This window comes from Lynx rufus, unplaced genomic scaffold, assembly GCF_022079265.1.
Source record: "Lynx rufus isolate CCGP_SWC_20201006 ecotype Redwood Valley unplaced genomic scaffold, mLynRuf1.p SCAF_11, whole genome shotgun sequence".
Taxonomy (NCBI): Eukaryota; Metazoa; Chordata; class Mammalia; order Carnivora; family Felidae; genus Lynx; species Lynx rufus.
Genome location: NW_025814825.1, coordinates 42,972,719 through 42,996,042, shown reverse-complemented (window position 1 = coordinate 42,996,042; position 23,324 = coordinate 42,972,719). Strand labels below are relative to the sequence as shown.

The following is a 23,324-nucleotide window of genomic DNA, read 5'->3' as shown; positions in this document are numbered from 1 at the left end:
TCCAGAAGTGAAAAGGGGTTCTAGCTCTTCCTTTCCTCCCAGGGCACAAGACCTCCAGCCTGATAATCAAACCCCAAAGCCCAAGAAGGGAACCTTAACCCAATCATAGAATATGGAGCACCACAGTGGATTCTGGGCCCCAAGACTCAAAGCTCAACTGCAGACATGAAGCTGGGACCCTGCAGTGAAAACTCCCCTCCAGGAATGGAACTCTCACCCCAGCATGGACATGAGACCTCACAACAGGCACCTCGATACCAAGCCAGAATCTTGCCTACAAAAATGGCACCTTCAACCCCCCAAAATAGAGCCTGTGCTCTAGGAACTGAAACTTTGCACTAGACAGTAAACTTCCTCTTTCAGAACAAGCCCTAAATCTTGGGAAACTCTCTTCTCAACAACTGATCCAGACTCTTCTGGTATTTTGTTTCTTTTAACACACCCTCAACTCAGGGACTGGCTGAGGAAACCCTAACTCCCTAAAACAGTTTCCTTCACATTTTGCAGTGAAGGAACTGGAGGAATCTCATGCAATCAGAGCCCCAATTTGTAGGAGGGCTGCACTCTGCTGCAGAATCGTCCATGTGAGCGGCATTCTGGCCACTCATAGCCTCACCCCACCACTTCCTCCATCATCTTGGTTCCACACCAGGGTCGGGGTGTCTGGCTGGTTTCCTCAGACCCAGAGGATCTACCAGCCTGCCCCACGAGATGGAAAACCCCCTCTGCACCTCTCAGGCCTGGCTAGGCTCTCTCTGCTCTGAAGAAAGGAGATTTCCTTTCTCATTATTGGTCCGGTCAGATTTTCTATTTCTTCATGATTTAGTCTTGGTAGGTTGTATGTTTCTAGGAATTTATCTGTTTCTTCTAGGTTATCCAACTTGTTGGCATATTATTGCTCATGGTAGTCTCTTATGATCCTTTGTATTTCTCTGGTATATATTTGAGTCTTCTCTCTTTTTTTCCTAGTCTAGCTAACAGTTCGTTAATTTTGTTCATCTTTTCAAAAAACCAACTTTTACTTTTGTTGATCTTTTCTATAATCATTCTAGTCTTTATTGCATTTATTTCTACTCTGATCTTCGTTATTTCCTTCCTCCTACTAACTTTGGGCTTAGTTTCTTCTTCTTTTTCTAGTTCCTTGGGGTGTAAAATGAGGCTGTTTATTTGATATCTGTCTTTTTTCTTAACGTAAGCATTGATCAGCATAAACTTCCCTCTTAGAACAGCTTTTGCTACATCCTGCAATTTTGGTATGTTGTGTTTCCATTTTTGTTTGTCTCAAGATTTTTTTTTTTAATTTCCCTTTGGATTTCTTCTTTGACCCATCGGTTGTGCAGGACTATGTTGTTCAATCTACACATTTTGTAAACTTTCCAGTTTTCCTCCTGTCATTGACTTCTAGTTTCGTAACACTGTGGTTGGAAAAGATACTTGAAATGATTTAAATCTTCAATATGTTAAGACTCGTTTTGTGGCTAACATATGATCTACCCTGAAGAATGTTCTGTGTGTACTTGGGAAGAATGTGCATTTTGCTACTGTTTGATGGGATGTTCTGTATGTCTCTTAGGTCCACTTGGTCTAAAGTGTAGTTCAAGTCCAATATTTCCTTATTGATTTTCTGTATGGATGATCTATCTATTGTTGAAAGGGAGAACTGAGGTCCCCTATTATTATGGGATTGCTGTCTATTTATCCTTTCAGATCTGTTAATATTTGCTTTATCTACTTATGTGCTCTGATGTTAGGTGCATATATATTTACTATAGTTATTTTCTCTTGATAAATCAATTCCTTTATCATTTTATAATCACCTTATCTCTTATTAGTCTTTTTTTTTATGTTTATTTATTTATCTTGAGAGAGAAAGAGCACTGGTGTGCGTGCAAGTGGGGGAGGGGCAGAGAGAGAGGGAGAGAGAAAATCCCTAGCAGGTTCTGTGCTGTCAGCACAGAGCCCGATATGGGGGCTGGATCCCATGAACTGTGAGACCATGACCTGAGCCAAAATCAAGAGTTGGACACTTAACTGACTGAGCCACCCAGGCACCCCACTTATTACAATTGTTTATTTAAAGTCTATTTTGTCTGATACTATCCCTGCTCTCTTTCATTTCCATTTGCCTGGAATATCTTTTTCCATCTCTTAACTTTCTGCTTAAGTGTATCCTTGAAGCTACAATGAGTCTCTTATACTTGGGTAGTTCATTGAGTCTTGTTTTTCTAACTATTCAGCCACTCTTTGTCTTCTGATTGGAGAATTTAGACTATTTATATTTAAAGTAATTATTGATAGACAAGGACTTACTATTGCCATTTTGTTCATTGTTTTCTGGGTATTTCATAGATCCTTTGCTCCTTTCTTCCTCTTTTACTGCCTTCCTTTCTGATTTGACAATTTTCTATAGTGGTATGTTTTCATCCCTTTCTCTTTATCTTTTGTGTATCTACTATTGGTTTTTGCTTTGTAGTTACCATGAGGTTTACATAAAACATCTTATCATAGTCTGTTTGAAGCTGATAGCTACTCAACTTTGTTCACATACAAAGGCTCCACACTTTTACTCCCCCCCCCTTTATGTTTTTGACATCACAGTTTACATATTTTCATATTATATATCCACTAGCAGACTACTGTAATTATAGCTTTTTGAAATTCTTTTTGTCTTTTAACCTTTATATTAGAGTTGTAAGTGATTTATATACCATAATCAGAATATTCAAGTATCCTGAATCTGACCACATATTTACATTTACCAGGGAGTTTTATATTTTGATATGCTTTTACGTTACTAGTTAGTGTCTTTTCTTTTCAGCTTGAAGAACTCCTTTAGCATTTCTTGTAAGGCAGGTTTAGTGGTTGTGAACTACATCAGCTTTTTTTGTCTTGGAATGTCTGTATCTCTCATTCGATTTTGAAAGATAGCTTTGCTGGGTAAAGCATTCTTAAATCTCCAAAGAAGTCCAAGACCAGATGGCTTCGCTGGTGAATTCTACCAAACATTTACAAAAGAATTAATACCAATCCTTCTCAAGCTCTCTCCAAAAAAATGAGGAGGAAGGAACTGTTCCAAACCCATATTATGAGGCCAGCATTACCCTAATACCAAGGCCAGACAAAAATGCTACAAGAAAAGAAAGCACAGACCAATATCCTGATGAACATGGATGTAAAAATCTTTAACAAAATATTAGCAAACCAAACTCAACAGCACAGTAAAAAGGATCTTACACCATGATCAAGTGGGTTTATCCCTGGGATGTGAGAATAGTACAATATATGCAAATCAATAAACATGATATACCATATTAATAAAATAAATGATTTAAAAAATCATATGATCATCTCAATAGATGGATAAAAAGCATTTGACAACATCAGCATCTTTCCATGATAAACACTCAACAAATTAAGTATAAATGGAATGTACCTCAACAAAATAAAGGCCACATATGACAGGTTCACAGCTAACATCATACTCAATGGTAAAAAGCTGAAAGCTTTTCCTCTAAGATCAGAAACAAGACAAGGGTGCCCACTCTTGCCACTTGTAGTCAAAAACAGTGCCAGAAGTCCCAGCCAGGGCACTTAAGCAAGAAAAAACAAATAAAAGGGATCCAAATCAGAAAGGAAGAAGTAAAATTATCTCTATTTGCAGATGACAAGATCTTATACATTGAAAAATCTAAAGACTCCACCAAAAAACTGTCGGATTGATAAGTAAATTCAGTAAAGTTGCAGGATACGGAATCAACATACAAAAGTCAGTTGTGTTTCTATACACTAACAATAAAGTACCCAAAAAGTAAGGAAACAAACCTATTTACAAAATATCAACAAGAATAAAATACTTAGGGATAAATTTAACCAAGGAGATGAAAGATCTCCATATTGCAAACTATAAAACATTGATGAAAGAAATTGAAGAAGATACAAATAAGTGCAAAGATATCCCATATTCATTAACTGAAACAATTAATATTGTTAAAATGTCCATGCTACTCAAAGCAATCTACAGATTCAATGTAATCCCTATCATAATTCCAATGGCATTTTTCATAAAAATGGAAAACATAATCTCGGAATTTGTATAGAACCACAAAAGACCCTGAATAGCTAAATCGTGAGGGAGAAGAACAAAGCTGGAGGCATCACACTTCCTGATTCCAAACTATATTACAAAGCTATAGTAATCAAAACAGTATGGTATTGGCATAAAGACATATGCCAACACAGCTCAACAGAATAAAATATTGCAGAAATAAACCTATGCACATATGGTCAACTAATTTTCAACAAAAATGCCAAGAATACACAATGGGGAAAAGATAAATGGTGTTGGGAAAACTGGCTATCCACAAACAAAAGAATTAAACTGGAACTTTATCTCACACCATATTAAAAAATCAACTCAAAATGGATTAAAGACTTAAATATAAGACCTGAAACTATAAAACCCCTGGAACAAAACAGGAAAAAGCTTGACATTGGTATTGACAATTGACTGGTCTTGACTTGATTTTTTTGGATATGATCCCAAAAGCACAGGCAACAAAAGAAAAAATAAAAAAGTGGAACTACATTAATCAAAAAAAGTTTCTGCACAGCAAAGGAAACAACAAAATAAAAAGGCAACCTAAAGAATGGGAGGAAATATTTGCAAACCATCTATCTGATAAGGGGTTAACATCCAAAATATATAAGGAACTCTTACAACTCAATAGCAAGAAAATAATAATAGTAACTCAATTTAAAAATGAAGATTCGGGGTATCTGGGTGGCTCAGTTGGTTGAGCATCTGACTTCGGCTCAGGTCATGATCTCACGGCTCATGAGTTCGAGCCCCATGTCGGGCTCTGTGCTGACAGCTCAGAGCCTAGAGCCTGCTTCGGATTCTGTGTCTCCCTCTCTCTCTGCCCCTTCCCCACTCAAATTCTGTCTTTGTCTCTCTCAAAAATAAGTAAACATTAAAATTTTTTTTTCTTTTAATGAAGAGTCATTTTTCCAAAGACACACAAATGGCCAACAGGTACATGAAAGGTGTTCAACATCATTAGTCATCAAGGAAATACAAATCAAAACCACAATGAGAGATCACCTCACACTTATCAGGATGTTTCTTATCAAAACGATAACAAATATTGATGAGGATGTAAAGAAAAGGGAACTTTTGTACACTGTTGGTGAGAATGCACATTGGTACAGCAGTTTTGGAAAACAATATGGAGGTTCCTCAAACAATTAAAAATAGAACTGCCTATGATTCTCACTTCTGGGAACGTATCCAAAGGAAATGAAATCTCTATCTTGAAGAGATATCTGCACTACCTGCTATTTTATTTCTCGGCCCATATTCTTCCGCATTGTTTTACTGTATGGCCATCCATCCAGTCCCTCCTGCTTTCCCCTCCCTTGACAGTTTAATAATTTAATAAGTATTGAGCCCCAGGGTGAGGGTCTGGGGCTTTGATCTCAACTCTGGGAAAACCAGAGAAGCCTTGGCCTGTCCCAGCTGATTTATGGCCACCTTTCATGGTTTGTGTGTGTATGCTGGGAGCAAAGAGCCACCTGAGAAAGCCTGGCTAGATCAGGACTGAAGGGCCCCGGCCCGGGGCCAGCAGAAGCCAGATGCATATCACACCACAGGTGCCAGGGCCCTGCCTCTGCCCACCCGGGAGCCACCTGTGACAGGCAGAGGGTGTATTAATTATTGATGATGTCCCAGGTGGTAGAGATGGAGTTAAGAGCCCAGGGCCAGCCATGCCCCCTCACCTGTTTCTTCTCCTGGCTCTAAGACCTCAGGGATGGGGTGGGACACAGCACTCAAGGGAACACCCACCCCTGAACTCCCAAGAGGCCAGCCTCCCTGTGTATTCAAGCTCTTCCAAGCCAGGCCCACACCCCCAGAAGTCAGAAATCCCAGAGAGATGTCCACACAAGCAGCTCTTCTGTATCTCCCTCTCCACCTCTAAATCTTCAAGCTGACGTCAATCTATTTGCCTCACTGGTCACTGCCCCACTCTGGCAGAAGCCACACCTGTCTCCTCCCCTGGAGGTCTGCAGCAGTCTCCTGCCCTGCCCCTCGCTTGCCCCTTGCTTAGAATTTTCTAAGATGTCTAAGTGACTCTGTCACTCTTCCATTTAAAGCCCTTCAACAATCTCCCTACGGACAGCACATAGCATAGCTGGGTCAAGCATCCATCCCCCTCAGCTGTCCCTCTGGAGTTTAATTCTGTCAACTCTGGAGACCATCAGCACCCTGCAAGGTCAGAGGCTTGAGACCACAGTACCACCTGGTCCAATCCTGCTGTAGGACCTTGGGCAAGTCACGTCCCCTCTCTGGGACTGAGAACCCCAGACCCGGGCTGACAAAGGAGGTAGGACAAAACAATCTCTACAGTATATTTGGGTTCTGATGTTCAAAGTCAGGGGGCACTTGTCCTTCCACCAGCCCCACATACACACCTGACCACCTGCCAGTCCTCTCTCCTCAGGGAAAATGTGTTCAAAGGAGCATTTGCTGGGAAGAGCAGGGAAAGAAAAGGAACAGAAAGCAGACATGGAGGAGAAAAGGGCTCCTCCTGTCAATACGGACTGATGTCTGAATTAAATAAAGGTGGACCATGGGCACCTCAAGGACAGACACGATGCCAGTATTCACCTCTCAGTCTCCATACCCAGCACCATGTCCATTGCCAAGAGGGCACCAACACATGAAATCGAGGAGCTGGAGCACCCCTGAAGTTTTACTTACTCTGATCAAGGCAAAGCGCTTCCTCCCCTGTTCTCAGACGCGCATGGATGGATACCTCCACTGGGACGCACACACTCTCTACACTGGCCCGTCCTCTGGAGAAGATCAGCCTTTCCGCAGATGTGGGGGAGAGGCCAGGGCAAGCCATGGGTGGTGGGGGCGGAGGGTGGGGGGAAGATGAAGGTGAAAGCCAGGAGCATGTGGAAGGGCCACCACCCTTATCTCAAGACAGTACCTCCTCCTGGCAATGTTCTCCCTTTTTGTTGTCCCCTCCCCGACCTTTGGAGCAGCAGGAATGGTGTTCTGGGGCAACAGAGGCAAAGAAGGCCACACAAATAAGCCAGCAGTCATACTTTCCTCTCCCTCTTCCTTCATCCCAGGAAAAACCCTCCTCCTCCTGCCCCAGCCCTGCACAGACCGCCTTTGTGACCACGGAAGAGAGGCAAGGCAGTGATCTCTTAACGATTTTCTGCTGAGAAAGTTCCTTGGCCCAGAGGGTTGGGATGACATCGGCCTGGGATCATCCCCTCCTCCATACTTAGCAGGAACCAACTCTAAACGCTGTCCTCAAGCACAGGCCTAGGCCTCTGTCCTAGGCCCCCTGCCAGGAACACCCTTCACTGCTGCTCTCCACACCCAGCTCAATGCTCTCAATCAGGGGCAGTAATAGGCTTTGGGGTGCTTTTAAAAATACGGGAGATCTTAACATTAGAGAGCAGATGGTTACCAGAGGGGAGACGGGTGGAGGAGTGGGTAGAATAGGTGAAGGGGATTAAGAGTACGCTTATCTTGATGAGCGCTGAGTAATTATAGAATTGTTGAATCACTATATTGTACACCTGAAACTAATATAACACTGCATGCATATTAACTACACTGTAATTAAAAGAAAAGAAAAACATGGGAGAGTTTTTTTTTTTTCTTAAGTCACAATGACCTTGAAGGTGGCCAGTAGCATTGAACAGGCAGGGGTCAGGGATGTTAAATGAGTAGTTCCACACCCAACATTCCAGTAGTACCCTTCTAGGAACATAAAGCCAAGCCCTACTCATCTTCTGGCCACTTCCCTAGAGAAACCTTCCCAGACCTGCAGGACCAGGTCAAGTTCCCTGAGAATAGCTCCCCAGTCTTCTCTCTTTTACAGCCCTTATCCAAAAGTATCTGATCTAACTGACCAGGTAACTAAAGAAATAGTTGACAGAGTAGTTAAAGTAATGCTCTGGCCTCAAGGAAGGGGAGCATAACTCCCACTCCTTAAGTGAGGGCTGCGCATGGAGAGTAGCTTCCAAAGAGTGCAATATGGAAAGGGGAGGAAAGTATAACTTTAACTTTACAGTGAAGAAACCAGACAAGCACTATCTCAGCTGAGTGATCAAGGTCAACATCACCAGTGATAGGTCATGTGGCTTGCACGCACCCTTGATACGTGATGGAAACGGCACCTCACCTCTACGGTGTATCTCTCCAAAACCTATACAGCAATCTAATCGCGAGAACATCAGACAAATCCCAAGAGTGGGACAGTCTACAAGAAACTTAACCAGTAATCCTCAAAACTGTCAAGGTCATCAAAAACAAGGAAAGCATGGGAAACCGTCAAAACTGAGAGGAGCCGAAGAAAACATGACCACTAAATATATAACATGGTACCTAAAAATACAATGTGACATCCTGGACGGGATCCGGGTACAGAAATAGAACACTGGGAAAACTTAAAGAAATCTGAATAAAGTAAAGGCATTAGTTAATAATAATGTATCAATATTGGCTCATTACTGGTCATGAATTTTCCATACTAAGGTTAAGATGTTAACTGTGGGGTACACCAGCCAGGGGGTATCTGGAAACTCCATCACTTTGCAATAATTCTGTAGATCTAAAGTTGTTCTAAATAAAACGGTTACAGGCAAACCTCATTTTATGGTGCTTCACTTCACCGTACTTTGCAGACAATGAATTGTGTTTTTGTTTTTGTTTTTTTTTTTGTTTTTTTTGTTTTTTTTTTTAACAAATTGGAGATCTGTGGTAATCCTGCATCGGGCAAGGAGGGGTCTCGCATCTCTCACTTTAAATGAAAAACTAGAAGTGATTACGCTCAGTGAGGAAGGAGGGAGATCGGGGAAAGGTAGGCCTCTTGCTCCAAACAGTTAGCCAAGCTGTGAATGCAAAAGAAAAGGTCTTGAAGGACGTTAAAAGTGCTACCCCAGTGAACACATGAATGATAGGAAAGCAAAACAGCCTTATTGCTGAGATGCAGAAAGTTTTGGTGGTCTGAATAGAAAATCAAAACACCCCAGCGGTGTCTGGGTGGCTCAGTCAGTTAAGCGTCTGGCTTCCGCTCAGGTCACGATCTCGCAGTTCGTGGGTTCGAGCCCCGCGTCGGGCTCTGTGCTGACAGCTCAGAGCCTGGAGCCTGCTTTGGATTCTGTGTCTCCCTCTCTCTCTGCCCTTCCCCTGCTCACATTCTGTCTCTCTCTCTCAAGAATAAACATTTTTTAAAAAGACAGAAAATCAAAACAGCCACATTTTCTTAAGCCAAAGGCTCATCCCGAGCAAGGCCCGAACTCTCTGCAAGTCTGTGAAGGCTGAGAGAGGTGAGGAAGCTGCAGGAGAATGATTAAAGCTAGCAGAGGTTGGTTCATGAGGTTTAGAGAAAAGAAGCCGTCCCCACAATATAAAAATGCAAGGTGAAGACGCAAGTGCTGATGTAGAAGCTGCAGCAAATTATCCAGAAGATCTAGCTAAGATAATTCATGAAGGTGGCTACACTTAACAGATTTTCAGTGTAGATGAAACAGGCTTCTATTGGAAGATACCATCTAGGGCTTCCATAGCTAGAGAGGAGAAGTCAGTGCCTGGTTTCAAAGCTTCGAAGGACAGGCTCACTCTGTTAGGGACTAATGCAACTGGTGACTTTAAGTAGAAGACATTGTCCACCTGCCATTCTGAAAATCTTAGGACCCTTAAGAATTATGCTGAATCTATTCTGCCAGTGCACTATAAATGGAACAAAGCCTAGATGACAGCACATCTGTTTACCACATGGTTTACCGAATACTTTAAGTCCACTGTTGAGAACTACTCCTCAGAAAAAAATATTCCTTTCAAAATATTACTGCTCATTGACAATGCACCTGGTCACTGAAGAGCTCTGATGGAGATGTACAAGGAGATTAATGTTGTTTTCATGCCTGCTAACACAACGCCCGTTCTGCAGCCCGTGGATCTAAGGAGTCCTTTCAACTTTCAAGTCTTATCATTTAAGAAATACATTCCATAAGGGTACAGCTGCCACAGATCGTGATTCCTCTGGCAAAGTCCACTGAACACCGTCTGGAAAGGATTCACCATGCTAGATGCCATTAAGAACATTCGTCAATCATGGAAAGAGGTCAAAATGTCAACATTAACAGGAGTTTGGAACAAGTAGATTCCAACCCTCGTGAATGGCTGTGAGGGCTTCAAGACTTCAGTGGAGGACGTCTCTGCAGATGTGGTGGAAACAGCAAGAAAACTAGACTGGAAGTGGACCGTCAACGTGGGACTGAGTTGCCGCAATCTTGTGATAAAACCTTAACAGATGAGGGGCTGCTTCTTATGGATGAGCAAAGTGGTTTCTTGAGATGCTGTGAAGATCGTAGAGACGACAACAAAGGATTTGGAGTATTACATAAACTTAGTTGACACAGCAGCAGCAGGGTTCGAGAGGACTGACTCCAAGTTTGAAAAAATTTCTCCTGTGGGTAAAATGCTATCAAATAGCATCACAGGCCGCAGAGAATTCGTTCGCGAAAGGAAGAGTCAATTGATACAGCAAACTTCATCACTGTCTTATTTGAAGAAACTGCCACAGCCACCCAGCCTTCAGCACCCGCCGCCCTGATCGGTCCGTAGTCATCAACAACCAGGCAAGAACATCCACCAGCAAGAACAACACAACTCACTGAAAGCTCAGATAATGGTTGGCACTTTTTAGCAATAAAGCGTTTTTAGTTAAGGAATAGACTGGTTTTTTTAGACATCATGCTACTGCACATTTAATAGACTACAGTGTAGTATAAACATAACTTTTATATGCACTAGGAAACAAAAAAACTCATTTGACTCGCTTTATTGCAATATTCACTTTATTGCAGAGATCTGGAACAGAACCCGTAATATTTCCTAAGTATGCCTGTATTAGAGAGAGAGAGAAAGCGACAGCACTAGCTCCAAAATCAGAAAGACTCTGGCCAGAATCCAGGCTCCACCTCGTATCAGCCATTTGATCTTAGACAAGTTACTTAACCTCTTTAAGTTTCAGTTTATCCATCCATAAATGGGGTTAATAATCATACTTACTTCACAAGGTTGTTTTAAAAATTAAATGAGATAATAGGTGTAAAGACTTTAGCATGGGCTCCAGCACATAGCATGTTAGTGGTTATTATCATCTTCCGATTCATTTTTGTTCATGTGTCATTTTTCTTCCCATCTGCCTCCCCACTGGAGGGAAAGCTTCATGGCAACGAGCCCTCATCTATTTTGTACACATCTATTTTGTATCCTCATGCCTAGGAGAGTGTCTGGCCTGTCGTCAATGCTTAGTATGCATTTGCTAAACAACAGAATGAGCCCCTCCCATCAGAGCATCCCTGGAACCCCAACTCTCACCCTAGAACTTCAGTTCCAGAGCCAGACCTAACTAGCCCCCTGCCCCCCGCCCCAGGGCAGCCAGAGCAGAGAGAAAGCCAAGGCCTCCCACCTGCCTGCCAGTGATTCCATCTATTCCCTTCTCCTCCTCTCCTAGACCTTCTTTTCTCTCTGCCCGGCCCCCCCACAGGCATCAGCACCTGCTCATTTCCCAAAGCAGCAGGATCCGGGTAATGACCTCTGACAAGCATCTTTTAATAAACCCTGTAGCTGGCTCTGTCATCCAGAAGCTATATTCTCTCCCCTTCTCACCCTCACCCCCATCTCCTCCCACTTCCTGGGCTGGCCCATAGTGCCTTTGGTGTCTCCAGGCAGGCCCCCAGATCTCCTGGGCTTCTGGACTCTGGCTCGCTGGGGAAGGAACAGGCAGCCCAGCCTATTCCATAAGCTTGACCCTCCCCAGAGGCCTCTGATCTCAGCAGCCTGGCCCAGCTCTGCCTGTGCCACCCTGCCTGACCGCTGGCCCGTCCACTTCCCTCCATCCCCATAGGCAGGTTTCTCAGGCGTTACCAAGGAGACCACTTGCATCCAGCCCAGGGTTGCCAAAGCAACCAGTTCAGCGAGAAGCAGCCCCTAAGCCTCTAGCCCTTGGGAGAGTCACAGACCAAAAGGAAATAGGCCTGGGCAGCTGGCACACCAGGATAGAGGCATCCCTGGCATTCCCCTGGGCAGTGCCCAGCTCCTGCCCTCCTTCCTCCCCCCTCCTCCTCCCTCTTGCTCTTGCCTATCCAGCCTCCATCTTGGCCTCTGTGATTGAGAACCAAAACCAGACCCTCAATGTGCACATCTTGGAAGTGAGCACATGCCATGCCAGAGGGTCAGGGAAAAGAAGGCCCCAATATACAAAACTTCCTCCAAGACCGATTTTCTCCCTCGTGAGCTCTGGTGTTCTGGGTAGAAATCCCAGGCCCACCACTTCCGAGGTCGATGTTTCTGGGCAGCATTCTTAGCCAAGGATTCAGGGGAGGAGGTAATGGGGAGTGACTGCTTACTGGGTACAGGCTTTGCTTTTGAGGTGATGAAAATGTTCTGGAACTAGACAGAGGTGGTGGTTGCACAACATCGTGAATGTACTAAATGTCACTGGATTGCACGGTCCAAAACTGTTAAAATGGTGAATTTTATGTAAATCCTACCACAATTTAAAAGAAGATGGGAAGTGGCCCATCCAATCCTCATCTATGGGTGACCACTGGGCTGGGTAGCCCTCCCCGAAGGTTTTCCTAGTCACCGTCCCGTCAGCACTTAGCACTAAGCAGGCAGGCACTCAGAAGGAGCTGGCAAAGGAGGAAGATCTTTATTCTCTGTATTTGTCTCCAGGAAGCTGGAGTCCCCTGCCCCAGTGACCCTGTGCCTGTAACTGAGAATATACACACACACTTGCTGACTCCCACCTCCAAGCCTTTGCTGTATGTCCCTTCCCCAACCCTCCTCCCCACACCCTAGCACTCCTGCTGCATTCCTTATCATCTATCCAATTTCTGCCGTTCCCTCCATGTCTGGCTCACGTTCCTCCCTGGTTCCCCATTTCTGACCTATGCCCACACACATTTGGGATTTCCGTGGTCCAGCCAAGCACTTGGCCCCATTCCCTCCCTCAGCCTTGCCTCTTCAAGTAGATCTTCAGCTTGTGAATGTACCGGGATGGCAGGAGCCCTCACCTCTCGGTCAGGCATCCTCGTAACTGTCTCTTGGTCCCAAGCCCAGAGGTATGCCTTGGATCTCTCCCCTGGACACTCCTAGACCAACACTGTTCAGACCCCAGTGGGAATCACTGGCAGTGAGGTGAAGTTAGCGTGTCTCCAGGGAGAACACCAAAGTCTACCACCTGACAGGTGAAGGACGAGCCTCATTTCATGTCAGCCTGACAGCCAGACTAATCTTAGATCTCCAATGTGTCCCAGGGTCCCTATTATGTCAGACCCCTTCCAGCTGTTTTAATTAAAATGGGGAGAAATCAATAGAGATTTCAATTATACAAGGAGAGAGAGAGAAAAAAACAAAACAAAGGAGAGTTCCCCACCCCCGGCAAATTTCTGTATGGACACTGATAATCTAATTCACTGATAATGAATTAGAGCCGAACACAGAGTGGGTACCGAAGCAATCCGAGCACAAGTCCAGGCGGACAGGCTTAAAGTCAGAGCCAGTACCGAGGTCAACACCAATACAGTTGGAATGGAATTCTGGATGACCACAGATGTATCAGAGAAGACTACTAGGCCAATGCTGTTTTAGCTTGAAGAGAATTTTGAGTACACACAAAAACAGAGTAAAGATGGCTTTATTAGGGTAGGAGAAGTCAGGATCAGTGGACCCTGGACAAAGGACACCCATAGGTGGCCATCATGGGCACACCCTAATCTTTCATCTCAGGCTTGGAAGGAGCAGAATCAAAACTCTCATGGCCACCTCCAGTAGGTGTGTGGGTAGGGACAGGGGAGTGGAATCTGGTAAATCAAGCCTGAAAGGGGATGGGCAGAGAGAGGGAGACGGCTAGAGAGAGAACTTCACCACCATTTAGTCCCATGGAAGAACTGATCCCTACAAACCAGGGAGGCAGCATAAGTGGAGTTTCCACTTAAGTGGAGGCCACATAAGTGGGGAGTCATGCAGAGGAGAAGGTTAGAGTGGGGGCAGGGAGGTGGGAGGATCCTAGACCCTCTCCTGCCCATTCCCTCCCTTACCAAAGACTCCAGTCACAGAGACCTCACCTCCCCACAATTCCAAACTTTAGGTAAAAAGACGTATAATTACTGAAGCCTTCTCTGAGCTTCCCTAGGGTCAAGGATGGAGCAAGCCAGCCTTTTGGGGGCAGTTTGTGAGCCATTAAACCCCAAGTCAACTCACTAGCTCAGCTACTCTGCCCTTGAAGGGTTCAGCCTGACTTTGCCATGTTCTCTTGACTGATGCACTGAGTAACTAGGCAAACACTCTCCCTTCCCCCCATTCTTCTCACTTGTGAGGGAGGACACTGAATGACAAGATGTCCACAGTTTCCTCCATCATTAAGAATCTGTTTTCAATGTTCATAAGTAGTTGTTATACATGTTAATACTTATAGCTTATTCCTGATGATAAAAAAATAATATTGCTTATTGCAGAAATTTTTTAAAAGAGCAAAATATAAAAAGAAAGAAAAAAGAAAAAATCTTATGTGATCCCATTGCCCAGAGAAAAACCAATGTTACCCTTTTGGAAACTTTCTTTCCAGGATTGATATTTTTTTTTTGTATTCATATATTTTTAAACAAAATTGGGATCTCGCAGTCTACATATTTTTTTGTCCTGCCTTTTTCAACTGTCATTATAGTGCTGCACTGAGCATTTTCCCAAATCATCAAATATTCTTCAAAAATACAATTTTAAAGATTGCATAATACTCCACCAAGAGGACATACCATGATTACGGGGCATTTAGGTTATTTTCCTAGTATAAACACAACTGCTGTGAACATCCTAACCTAATGTATAAGTATTTGCCTGGATCTCCATTTTGCTAGGATCAGCTCCTCTAAGAGTAATCACAAGGCCAATGAATATGCTATTTTAAAAGGTCTTGACATGTACCACCATATTAATTTCCAGAAAGACACAACAAACCTACCGATTTTCCCAAACTGAGAGCGGAAGTTCTGAAATGGTCGGAGCTAGAACACAGACTGGTGGTCCCATCCCTCCTCCTCTCCCCTAGTCTGGAAGGTTAACTGTCCAGCAAAAGAGAGGACAGAATCTAGTCAGGAGATACAGATGTGCAGCCTAGCTCCACTGCTTGCTGGCTTCAGAAACCAAAAACAAGCATTGGTTCTCCTCAACTGTGAAATGGGTATGATTAGCTTTGCTGACTACCCAGAGCAGTTTCCTCGCTCACACGAAAAGAGTGTTTGCAAAAGTTCTTTTCGACTCTAATGTTTTGTCAAGGGGTATTATCATATCCTTCTCATCACCCAAGGGGCTGAGGAAGTGGACTGTTCTTTGGAGAAGACTAAGGGCTTCCCTTCCCAGCTCTTAGCCATCAGAATGCCCAGGACAAGTGCTGGCTGGTTCTGAAGGTGATAGAAAAGCAGCTTCCGGAAGGGAATCAGTGGGGTCTGAGGGCTTGGGAGGACACAGCTGTGTCTTGCAAGGGTCAGAGAAAGCAGTGGAAGCTGCAGGGCCGAGGGCTGGGCCAGGGCTTCCTTGGCGGTGCTGGGTAGGTCTGGGGATTGAGATCGCAAAGACCTTCCTGGTAAATGTTCCTCCGTTTCAAGGCTCCCAAGCATCTCCTGTCTAGGGTTCCGAATGGACATCTGGCCTTTGGAGGAACCAGAAACCAAGCTGAGTCAGTGGATGCAAAAAGTCAACAGAGCTCTGGCCCCTTCTTCCAGGCTGCTATAAGTCAGTCCTGGATCTTTAAGATCCTGCAATGGAAGATGCAACTAGTGCTTCCAGCGTGACCTCTCCAGCCCTGGGCAGATGAAAAAGGAGACTGTGATGCTTCCCTTGAGAAGCACAGCTGGCCGGTCTGAGCCTCCTGCCACACTCCCCTACCCACTGGGCAAATGCCCTTCCTCACTCCAGCACGCTAGCATCGTGGCCTGAGTTAACTCCAGTGACGTTCCCAGTGCTGGTGGGGGAAACTGCGCAGACCCCACAGAACGCCATCCTTCCGGGTTTTCAACATCACCACCCCCAGCCCCCCCACTCCCGGCCCCCCACCAGGGCCAGATGCGCACCTCGCGTCTCCAAACACACACAACAGGTGGCCCCTGCCCTTCCTCCCCAATCACACCTCTCCACCTCTCCCTGCCCTTCCACCTGCGCCCCAGTCCTCCGGGCTGCGCCGGGCCCGGCGGAGCCTCTCTTACCTTTAAGGGTCTGGGGGTGGCCCCGCGGCGCCCGGCTCGGGTTTCCTCGGGGCAGAGAGGGGATACTGGAGAAGTTGTTACCCATGGCATCCGGCCCCAGGGGGTTCGGCACTCGCGGGGGGCAGGCGAGGTTGGGCAGGAGCGGAGGCACGGTGTGCGAGTGTGTGCGCGCGCGGGCGCGCGCCGCCGGGGGAGGGCCCTGCTGGGGCTGCGGCCGGGGGCGGGCGGGCCGCCGCTCTCCTCCCTCTCTCGGGGCCGCGGCGTCCTCGGCTGGTCCTGCCCGCCGCGGGGGTCCTCGCGCCAGCCGGCTACCTGCCCGCCATTCCCCGCGGCGGGGACGGGGACCGCGGGCGGGCCCCTGGGCCGGGGCCGGCGGCGCCCGGGGCTCCCCTCTTCCTCCGGCTGGCGCTCGGGTTCCGGCTGGTGGTGGGCGGCGCGGAGGCTCCGGCGCGCTCCCCCGGGGCCATAGAGTCAGGGCTCCCGGCGAGGGAGGTCGGCGGCTCGGTGGCAGGCTCGGTCCCCGCCCGCGGGGACGGCCGCTGCGGCGACGTGCGTGGCGCCCTCCCGCCCGCGGGTCCGCATGGAGCGGGGCTCTGTGGAGCGCGGGGCGTGCTGGGCGCTCCCGCCCCCGCCGGCTCCTTCCCGCGACCGCCGCCCCCGCCCCTCGCCCGCAGCCGTCGCCAGGATTCCCTGGCTCCGGTTGTTATGGTGACAGCTGCGCCGGTGAATGAGCGTCTTAGTGACACGCGCGCGCCCGCGCAGCCAGATGTGGCCCCGGGGCGCGCCGCGTTCCCGCTGCCACAAGTTGTCCGCGGCGCCGGGGCCCGGCCCGGGTCGGGGTGAGCTAGCAGGCGGATGGGCGGGGGTGGGGCGCCGGGAGACGGACTCATTCCCCGCACGGGCAGTGGAACCAGGTCTTGAAAACAGAGAAACAGTGCAGCAAGAAGGTTGAGCTCCCTGGGGGCCAGGCGCGGGGCGAGTTAGCTCTACAGTCTCCCTGGAGCCGGGTACAGGGCCTGGCACACAGTAAAAGCTCAAGAAAACAAACCAAAAAAATTGGGTTTTTTTGATGAGTGAATGGATGATGGAATAAATGAGGTGAGATGAGAAACCCCTGCACTTGACCCTCCGCCCTCAGTTACATCCGAGGTGCACGGGCAAGGGCTCAGAACAAAAAGCCCCTGCACACATCGCACTGGGGGCCGTTGGACCAATACAGAGCCAACCTAGGAGGCGGGGTTGCTGGCCAAGCTGGGAAAACAGATCTCAGGGACAAACCATCAGACAAACCACCAACTCTGAACTGAGTGGTTCTGTCAGCTCTAAGAGGTGGGGGGAGCCAGCCTCTGTGGCCCTTAGCAAAGAAGGCTCCCTGGGGGAAGGGGCTTCAGCAAGTTGTCTGTTCACCTGACCCCAGTCGATTGGCGTAGAAGATGAGCCAAGGTCCCTCAGACAGAGAATCTGCCTTCCTGCTCCTCTAGGTCACCTCTAGCTCTCTGCCTGGCTTCAGCAACTTTGATCCAGAATCCAGTGAGGGTGTAGGCTGGCAACAGGCATCTCATCCATCCTCTTACAGAAGGTTCTTCCCTCAGGTCTCATGTGACGGCTCCTTATTATTCAGGCACAGTTCATGTGTCACCTCCTGACCATACCATACCCCAGCCCCTAGGAGAGTGCCTGGCACATGACAGACTATCAAAAACTACTCGTGGAATGGGTGAATCGGCCTGCCAGCCAGCAGAACTCCACTAAGATCCCTGGAGTGAAGCTCTTTATGCCCCTCCCCTGCCCCCTGCCCCCCACCCCACTGCAGCCATCACATCCATAAATGTCTGGGACTCCAGGCGAGCTAGAAATATCCGTGACAGCTGCTCTCTGGGGTCTGGAGGGAAAGACAGCCCCCACCCCCGCCTCCAGCTTCTGAGATGCCCAGGATCACGTGCCCAAGCCAGCTGCAGAATAGACATGGAGGTCAGGGGTGCTGTCTTATTTATGGACATATCTTCCCAAGGCTCACTCCCAACCAATGACTCATGCATCAGAAATCCATGCGCTCTGAATGGCAACACACTCACACATTTGCACACACACCTCTGCACTCTCCCGCACGCTCATTTCTACACAAGTGCACATAGTCTCACACATATTCATATACCCCCTGAAGTCTGCTGCAATGAGGTCGCTGTGAACCGCTGCTGGCCGCGGAATAAATCTGAAGGCACCGTATAGACCAGACTAATTCTTCTGGAGTGTGTGTGAAGTGCAAGGCTCTTGGTAGGATTTGCAGAGGGTGGCTGCAGGGAGGCTAGGCCTGTCCTAGAGTCCCACCCCTCCCTTCCCCAGGGAGGAGGAGCTGATGCCTGGGCCAGGGGGTGGGGGTGGGGCATGGAGGCCCCAAAGGTAGAGGACAGCAGGGATGCCAAGACCCCACATGGTCTGAACCTGGGGCTGTGGGCAAAGCAGGGGAGAGACAGAGAAGATCAAAGGGAAGAGGAAGTGAGGGCCAGAGACTGGTGCCCATCAGAGCCCAGGGGCAGCAACAGGCTCTGCAGGGATCCCAGGGAGCCCCACAGGAAGGTGAGAGGGATCAGGGACCAACGCAGGGGACTGAGAGCAGGATGGAAATCTCCCCTGACCCAAGAAGGCTGAGGAGATAATGGAATATCAGCAGAGCCAGGAGAGGATGAGGCAAGCGAGGCATCCCTGGCATAAAATGCAAGGAGGCGCTGGCTGTCAGGGTCGTGCAGTGCCAGCCCTGCACTTGCTCCAGCCTGAGAGTGAGTGCCTCTGAAATCTTGCACCCTAAGCCACCTCCCTAGCGTAGCCCTAGCCCTTTCCGGGGAGCTCTGTACTGTGGGAAGGGACACCACGGTCAAGTGCCAACTGGGTGCAAGTGTCTGGCCAGGCAGGGACCTAGAGAAAGCGGGTGGGCCCCCGTGGGACCCAGAGAAGCTGAGAGTGACCCCTCTGAGGGGTCCTGTGTCTCAGAAACCCTTTTCTGGTAAGGGCTGTGTTTAGACGCAGCTCAGAGGATCAAAAAAGTCCAGCAGCCTCCTGCCCACTGGACATTGGGCAGAATCCCTGAGGCCTCCAGGCCATTCTTCACCAAGGCAGCTGCCAGGAGGCAGGGAGGTAGCCTGTGTGGCCCCAAGGGTCCTTCCTAGCCCCGTCCTGGAAGAGAGGAGGAAGAAGGATCCCGCCAGGGAGACAAGGCTGGATGAAATCACTGTCTTGATGGTTTCAATGGAAGCTATTAATACCCATGAGGTGGGGATCCAGAACCAGTCACCGTGGCAACCCCGCCTCCCCGGTAGTGTAGACTCTGAAGGTGGTGCGCGGGGGGGATGGGTGTTAGACATACGTGTTTGCCTGTGTGTGCTTGTGTGTGCATATGTGGCTCTCCACACTGATAAATAATAAAATATTTGACTGAGAATAATAAATTCCTTCCCTGAGAACCTGTAAGCTAAGCGCACAACCAGCCACAGGGAGGGTCCCCACCTGGCAAGCAAGAGTGGGGTTCATCTAGGCCAAGCTGGGCTCCGCAAAACTTGAGACCACCCAAGTCAATACATGATGCCTCTCTCCCTGTCAAGAAACTAACCTTAAAATTAGAAAAGGTCAGGGCGCCTGGGTGGCTCAGTCGGTTAAGCGTCCGACTTCGGCTCAGGTCATGGTCTCACGGTTCGTGAGTTTGAGCCCCGCCTTGGGCTCTGTGCTGACAGCTCAGAGCCTGGAGCCTGCTTCAGATTCTGTGTCTCCCTCTTTTCTCTCTGCCCCTCCCCCCCACTCACGCTCTGTCTCTCAAAAATAAATAAGTGTTAAAAAAAGAAAAAAAAAGCCACAACCATCCCTAGGCTGGGGGAGAGGGCCCTCCTGTCATCCCCCAAGGCCCAGTCCATTGTTATCGGGCGATCAGAAAACCTGTACAGGGTTGTCCTGCCTGGACTGCAGGAGGTGGCTAGACATGTTAGAGGGGGAGATCCCTGACTGCCTGACACATAACAGATACCCAATAAATGTTTATTCAGTGAATCGGTGAATAAATAAATCAGTGAATTCACCTATCAGCAGAGCTACTTAGTCAACCAAAGACACTTGCTCCAACCAGCCCACCTGGCCTGTTCCCTTGTCAGCAGTACCTTTCGCACAAAGTTTTCCCTGAGGCCGCGCCTTCCCTCCGAGGGATGAGAGTCTGTTCTGCCCCATGGAATGAGTACCATAAGGTCCAGGTGCTTTGGAATTCAGCGCCTCTCATTGCTCCAGTGACCATTTATTGAGCACTACCTGTATACCTGGCACTGTGTGAGGTGCAGTTTCCCTGCCAGCCCCACGGGGGAGCCTCTCCCGTGCTTTTGTGTATTCCGGTTTCCTACCTCCCAGGGCTAAGGCTAGGGCCGAACACACAGTAGGTCTCAACATTGTCAAGATACCAGTTTTTCCTGACTTGATCTATAGAGTCAATGCATCCCAATCAAAATCCCAGCAAGTTATTTTGTGGATATGGACAAGCTGATTCTAAAGTGTGTGTCAAGAGGCAGAAGACCTGACATAACCAACACAATAGTGAAGAACAAGGTTGAAGGACTGATGCTACCCAATTTCAAGATTTATATAAAGCCACAGTCATCAAGTCAGTGTGCGACTGGTGAAAGAATAAACAGATGGGTCAATGCAACAGAATAGAGAGCCCAGAAATAAACCCACGGAGAGATAGTCAACTGACCTTTGACAAGGAGCAAGGGCAATATAATGGAGCAAAGGTAGTCTTTTCAACAAATGACACATGAACAACTGGACATCCACATGCATAAAAAGAAATGAATCTAGACACAGACTTCGCACCCTTCACAAAAATTGACTCAAAATGGACCAGAGACCTACACAGAAAATGCAAAACTATAAAACTCCTAGAGGATGATATAGGAGAAGATCTAGATGGCCTTGGGTTGGGTCGTGACTTGTTAGATACATGAGCCATGAAAGAAAGAATTCGTAAGCTAGAATTCATTAGAATTAGGTTTTTCTGTTCTGCAAAAGACACCGTCAAAAGAATAAAAAGACAAACCACAAAGACTGGGAGAAAATATTTGCAAGAGTTTTTAAGTTTTATTTGTTTAAGTCATCTCTACACCCAGTGTGGGGTTTGAACTCATGACCCTGAGATTAAGAGTCACATGCTCTTTTGACTGGGCCAGTCAGGTGCCCGCTGCGAAAGACATATCTGATAAAAGAACGTTACCCAAAATATATGAAAAACTCTTAAAACTCAACAATAAGACAACAAACAACCTGGTTTTCAAAATGAGCCAAAGATAGGGGCACCTGGTTGGCTCAGTCGGTTAAGTGGCCAACTTTGGCTCGTGTAATGATCTCGCAGATCAGGAGTTCAAGCCCTACGTCAGGCCCTGTGCTGATATCTCAGAGCCTGGAGTCTGCTTCAGATTCTGTGTGTGTGTGTCTCTCTCTGCCCCTCCCTGGCTCATGCTCTGTCTGTCTCTCTGTCTCTCTGTCTCTGTCTCTCTCAAACAAACAAATAAATAAATAAACATTAAAAATAAAACAAAATAGGAGCACCTGGGTGGCTCAGTCAGTTAAGTGGCCGACTTTGGCTCAGGTCATGATCTCACAGCACATGAGTTCAAGCCCTGCATCGAGCTTCGGATTCTGGAGCCTGCTTCGGATTCTGTCTCCCTCTCTCTCTGCCCCTCTCCTGCTCATGCTCTGTCTCTCTCCCTCTCTCTCTCTCTCCTTCAAAAATAAACATTGAAAAAATGTTTTAAATAAAAGAAAAAGTGCCAAAGATGTTAACAATCCCTCACCAAAGAAGATATACAAATAGCAAATAAGCATATGAAAAGACACTCCATATGTATGTCATCAGGTAAATGCAAATCGAAACAACAAAGAGATACCTGCACACACTTATTATAATGGCCCAAATCCAGAACCCTGGCTGCACCAAATGTTGGTGAGGATATGGAGCCGTAGGAATGCTCATTCATTGCTAGTGGGAATACAAAATGGTACAGACACTTTGGAAGACAATTTAGTGATTTCTTAAAAAATTAAATGTTCTCTTACCATCCAATCCAGCAATTACACTCCCTGACACTTACCCAAAGGAGTGGAAAATGTACGTCCACACCAAAACCTGCCCAAAGATGTTTATAGCAGCTTTATTCATAATGCCGAAACTTGGAAACAACCAAGATGTCCTTGGGCAGGTGAGTGGATAAACAAAAACTGTGGTACATCCAGACAACAGAATATTACTTGGTGCTAAAAAGGAATGAGCTGTCAAGCCGTGAAAGACATGGGGGAAACTTAAATGCACATTACTAAGTGAAAAAAATATGAAAAGGCTACTTACTGTCTGATTCTAACTATATGGAATTCTGGAAAAGGAAAAACACTGAAGACAGTAAAGAGATTAGTGGTTGCCAAAGGTTAGGGGGAGGGAAGGATGAACAGAGCACAAAAGAAACCATGAAACTACTCTGTATGATAATGTAGTGGTGGATAAATGTCATTAAACACTTGTCTAAACCCCGTAGAATGTACAACACCAACAGTGAACCCTCATATAAACCAGACTCTGGGTTACAATATGTCAGTGCAGGTTCATTGATTATAACAAATGTACCACCTTGGTGGGGGATATTGATGATGAGGGAGGCTACCCATGTGTGGGTGTATATGGGAAATCTTTGTATTTTCCATTCAAGTTTTCTGTGAACCTAAAACTGCTCTAAAAAATAAAGTCAATTTTTTATTTAAAAAAATTTTTTTAATGTTTATTTTTGAGAGAGAGACAGAGCATGAGCTGGGGAAGGGCAGAGAGAGAGGGAGACACAGAAACTGAAGCAGGTTCCAGGCTCTGAACTGTCAGCACAGAGTCTGACGTAGGGCTTGAACTCGTGAACCGGGAGATCCTGACCAGAGCCGAAGTCTGCCGCTTAACCACCTGAGCCACCCAGGCACTTCTAAAGTCCATTTTTTAAAAGGATCATCTTACCCTCCTCCTA

At 47.0% G+C, this 23,324-nt stretch overlaps 1 protein-coding gene across 1 annotated transcript in view; it reads right to left on the bottom strand.

Moving 5' to 3' along the window:
* Positions 1–16,381, bottom strand: part of NEURL1 (neuralized E3 ubiquitin protein ligase 1) — a 77,581-nt gene extending 61,200 nt beyond the window's left edge. The window contains exon 1 of the mRNA XM_047072696.1: positions 16,297–16,381. Within this exon, the coding sequence (XP_046928652.1) occupies positions 16,297–16,381 (85 nt within the window). The remainder of the gene's footprint in view (positions 1–16,296) is intronic.
* Positions 16,382–23,324: the final 6,943 nt, after the last annotated feature.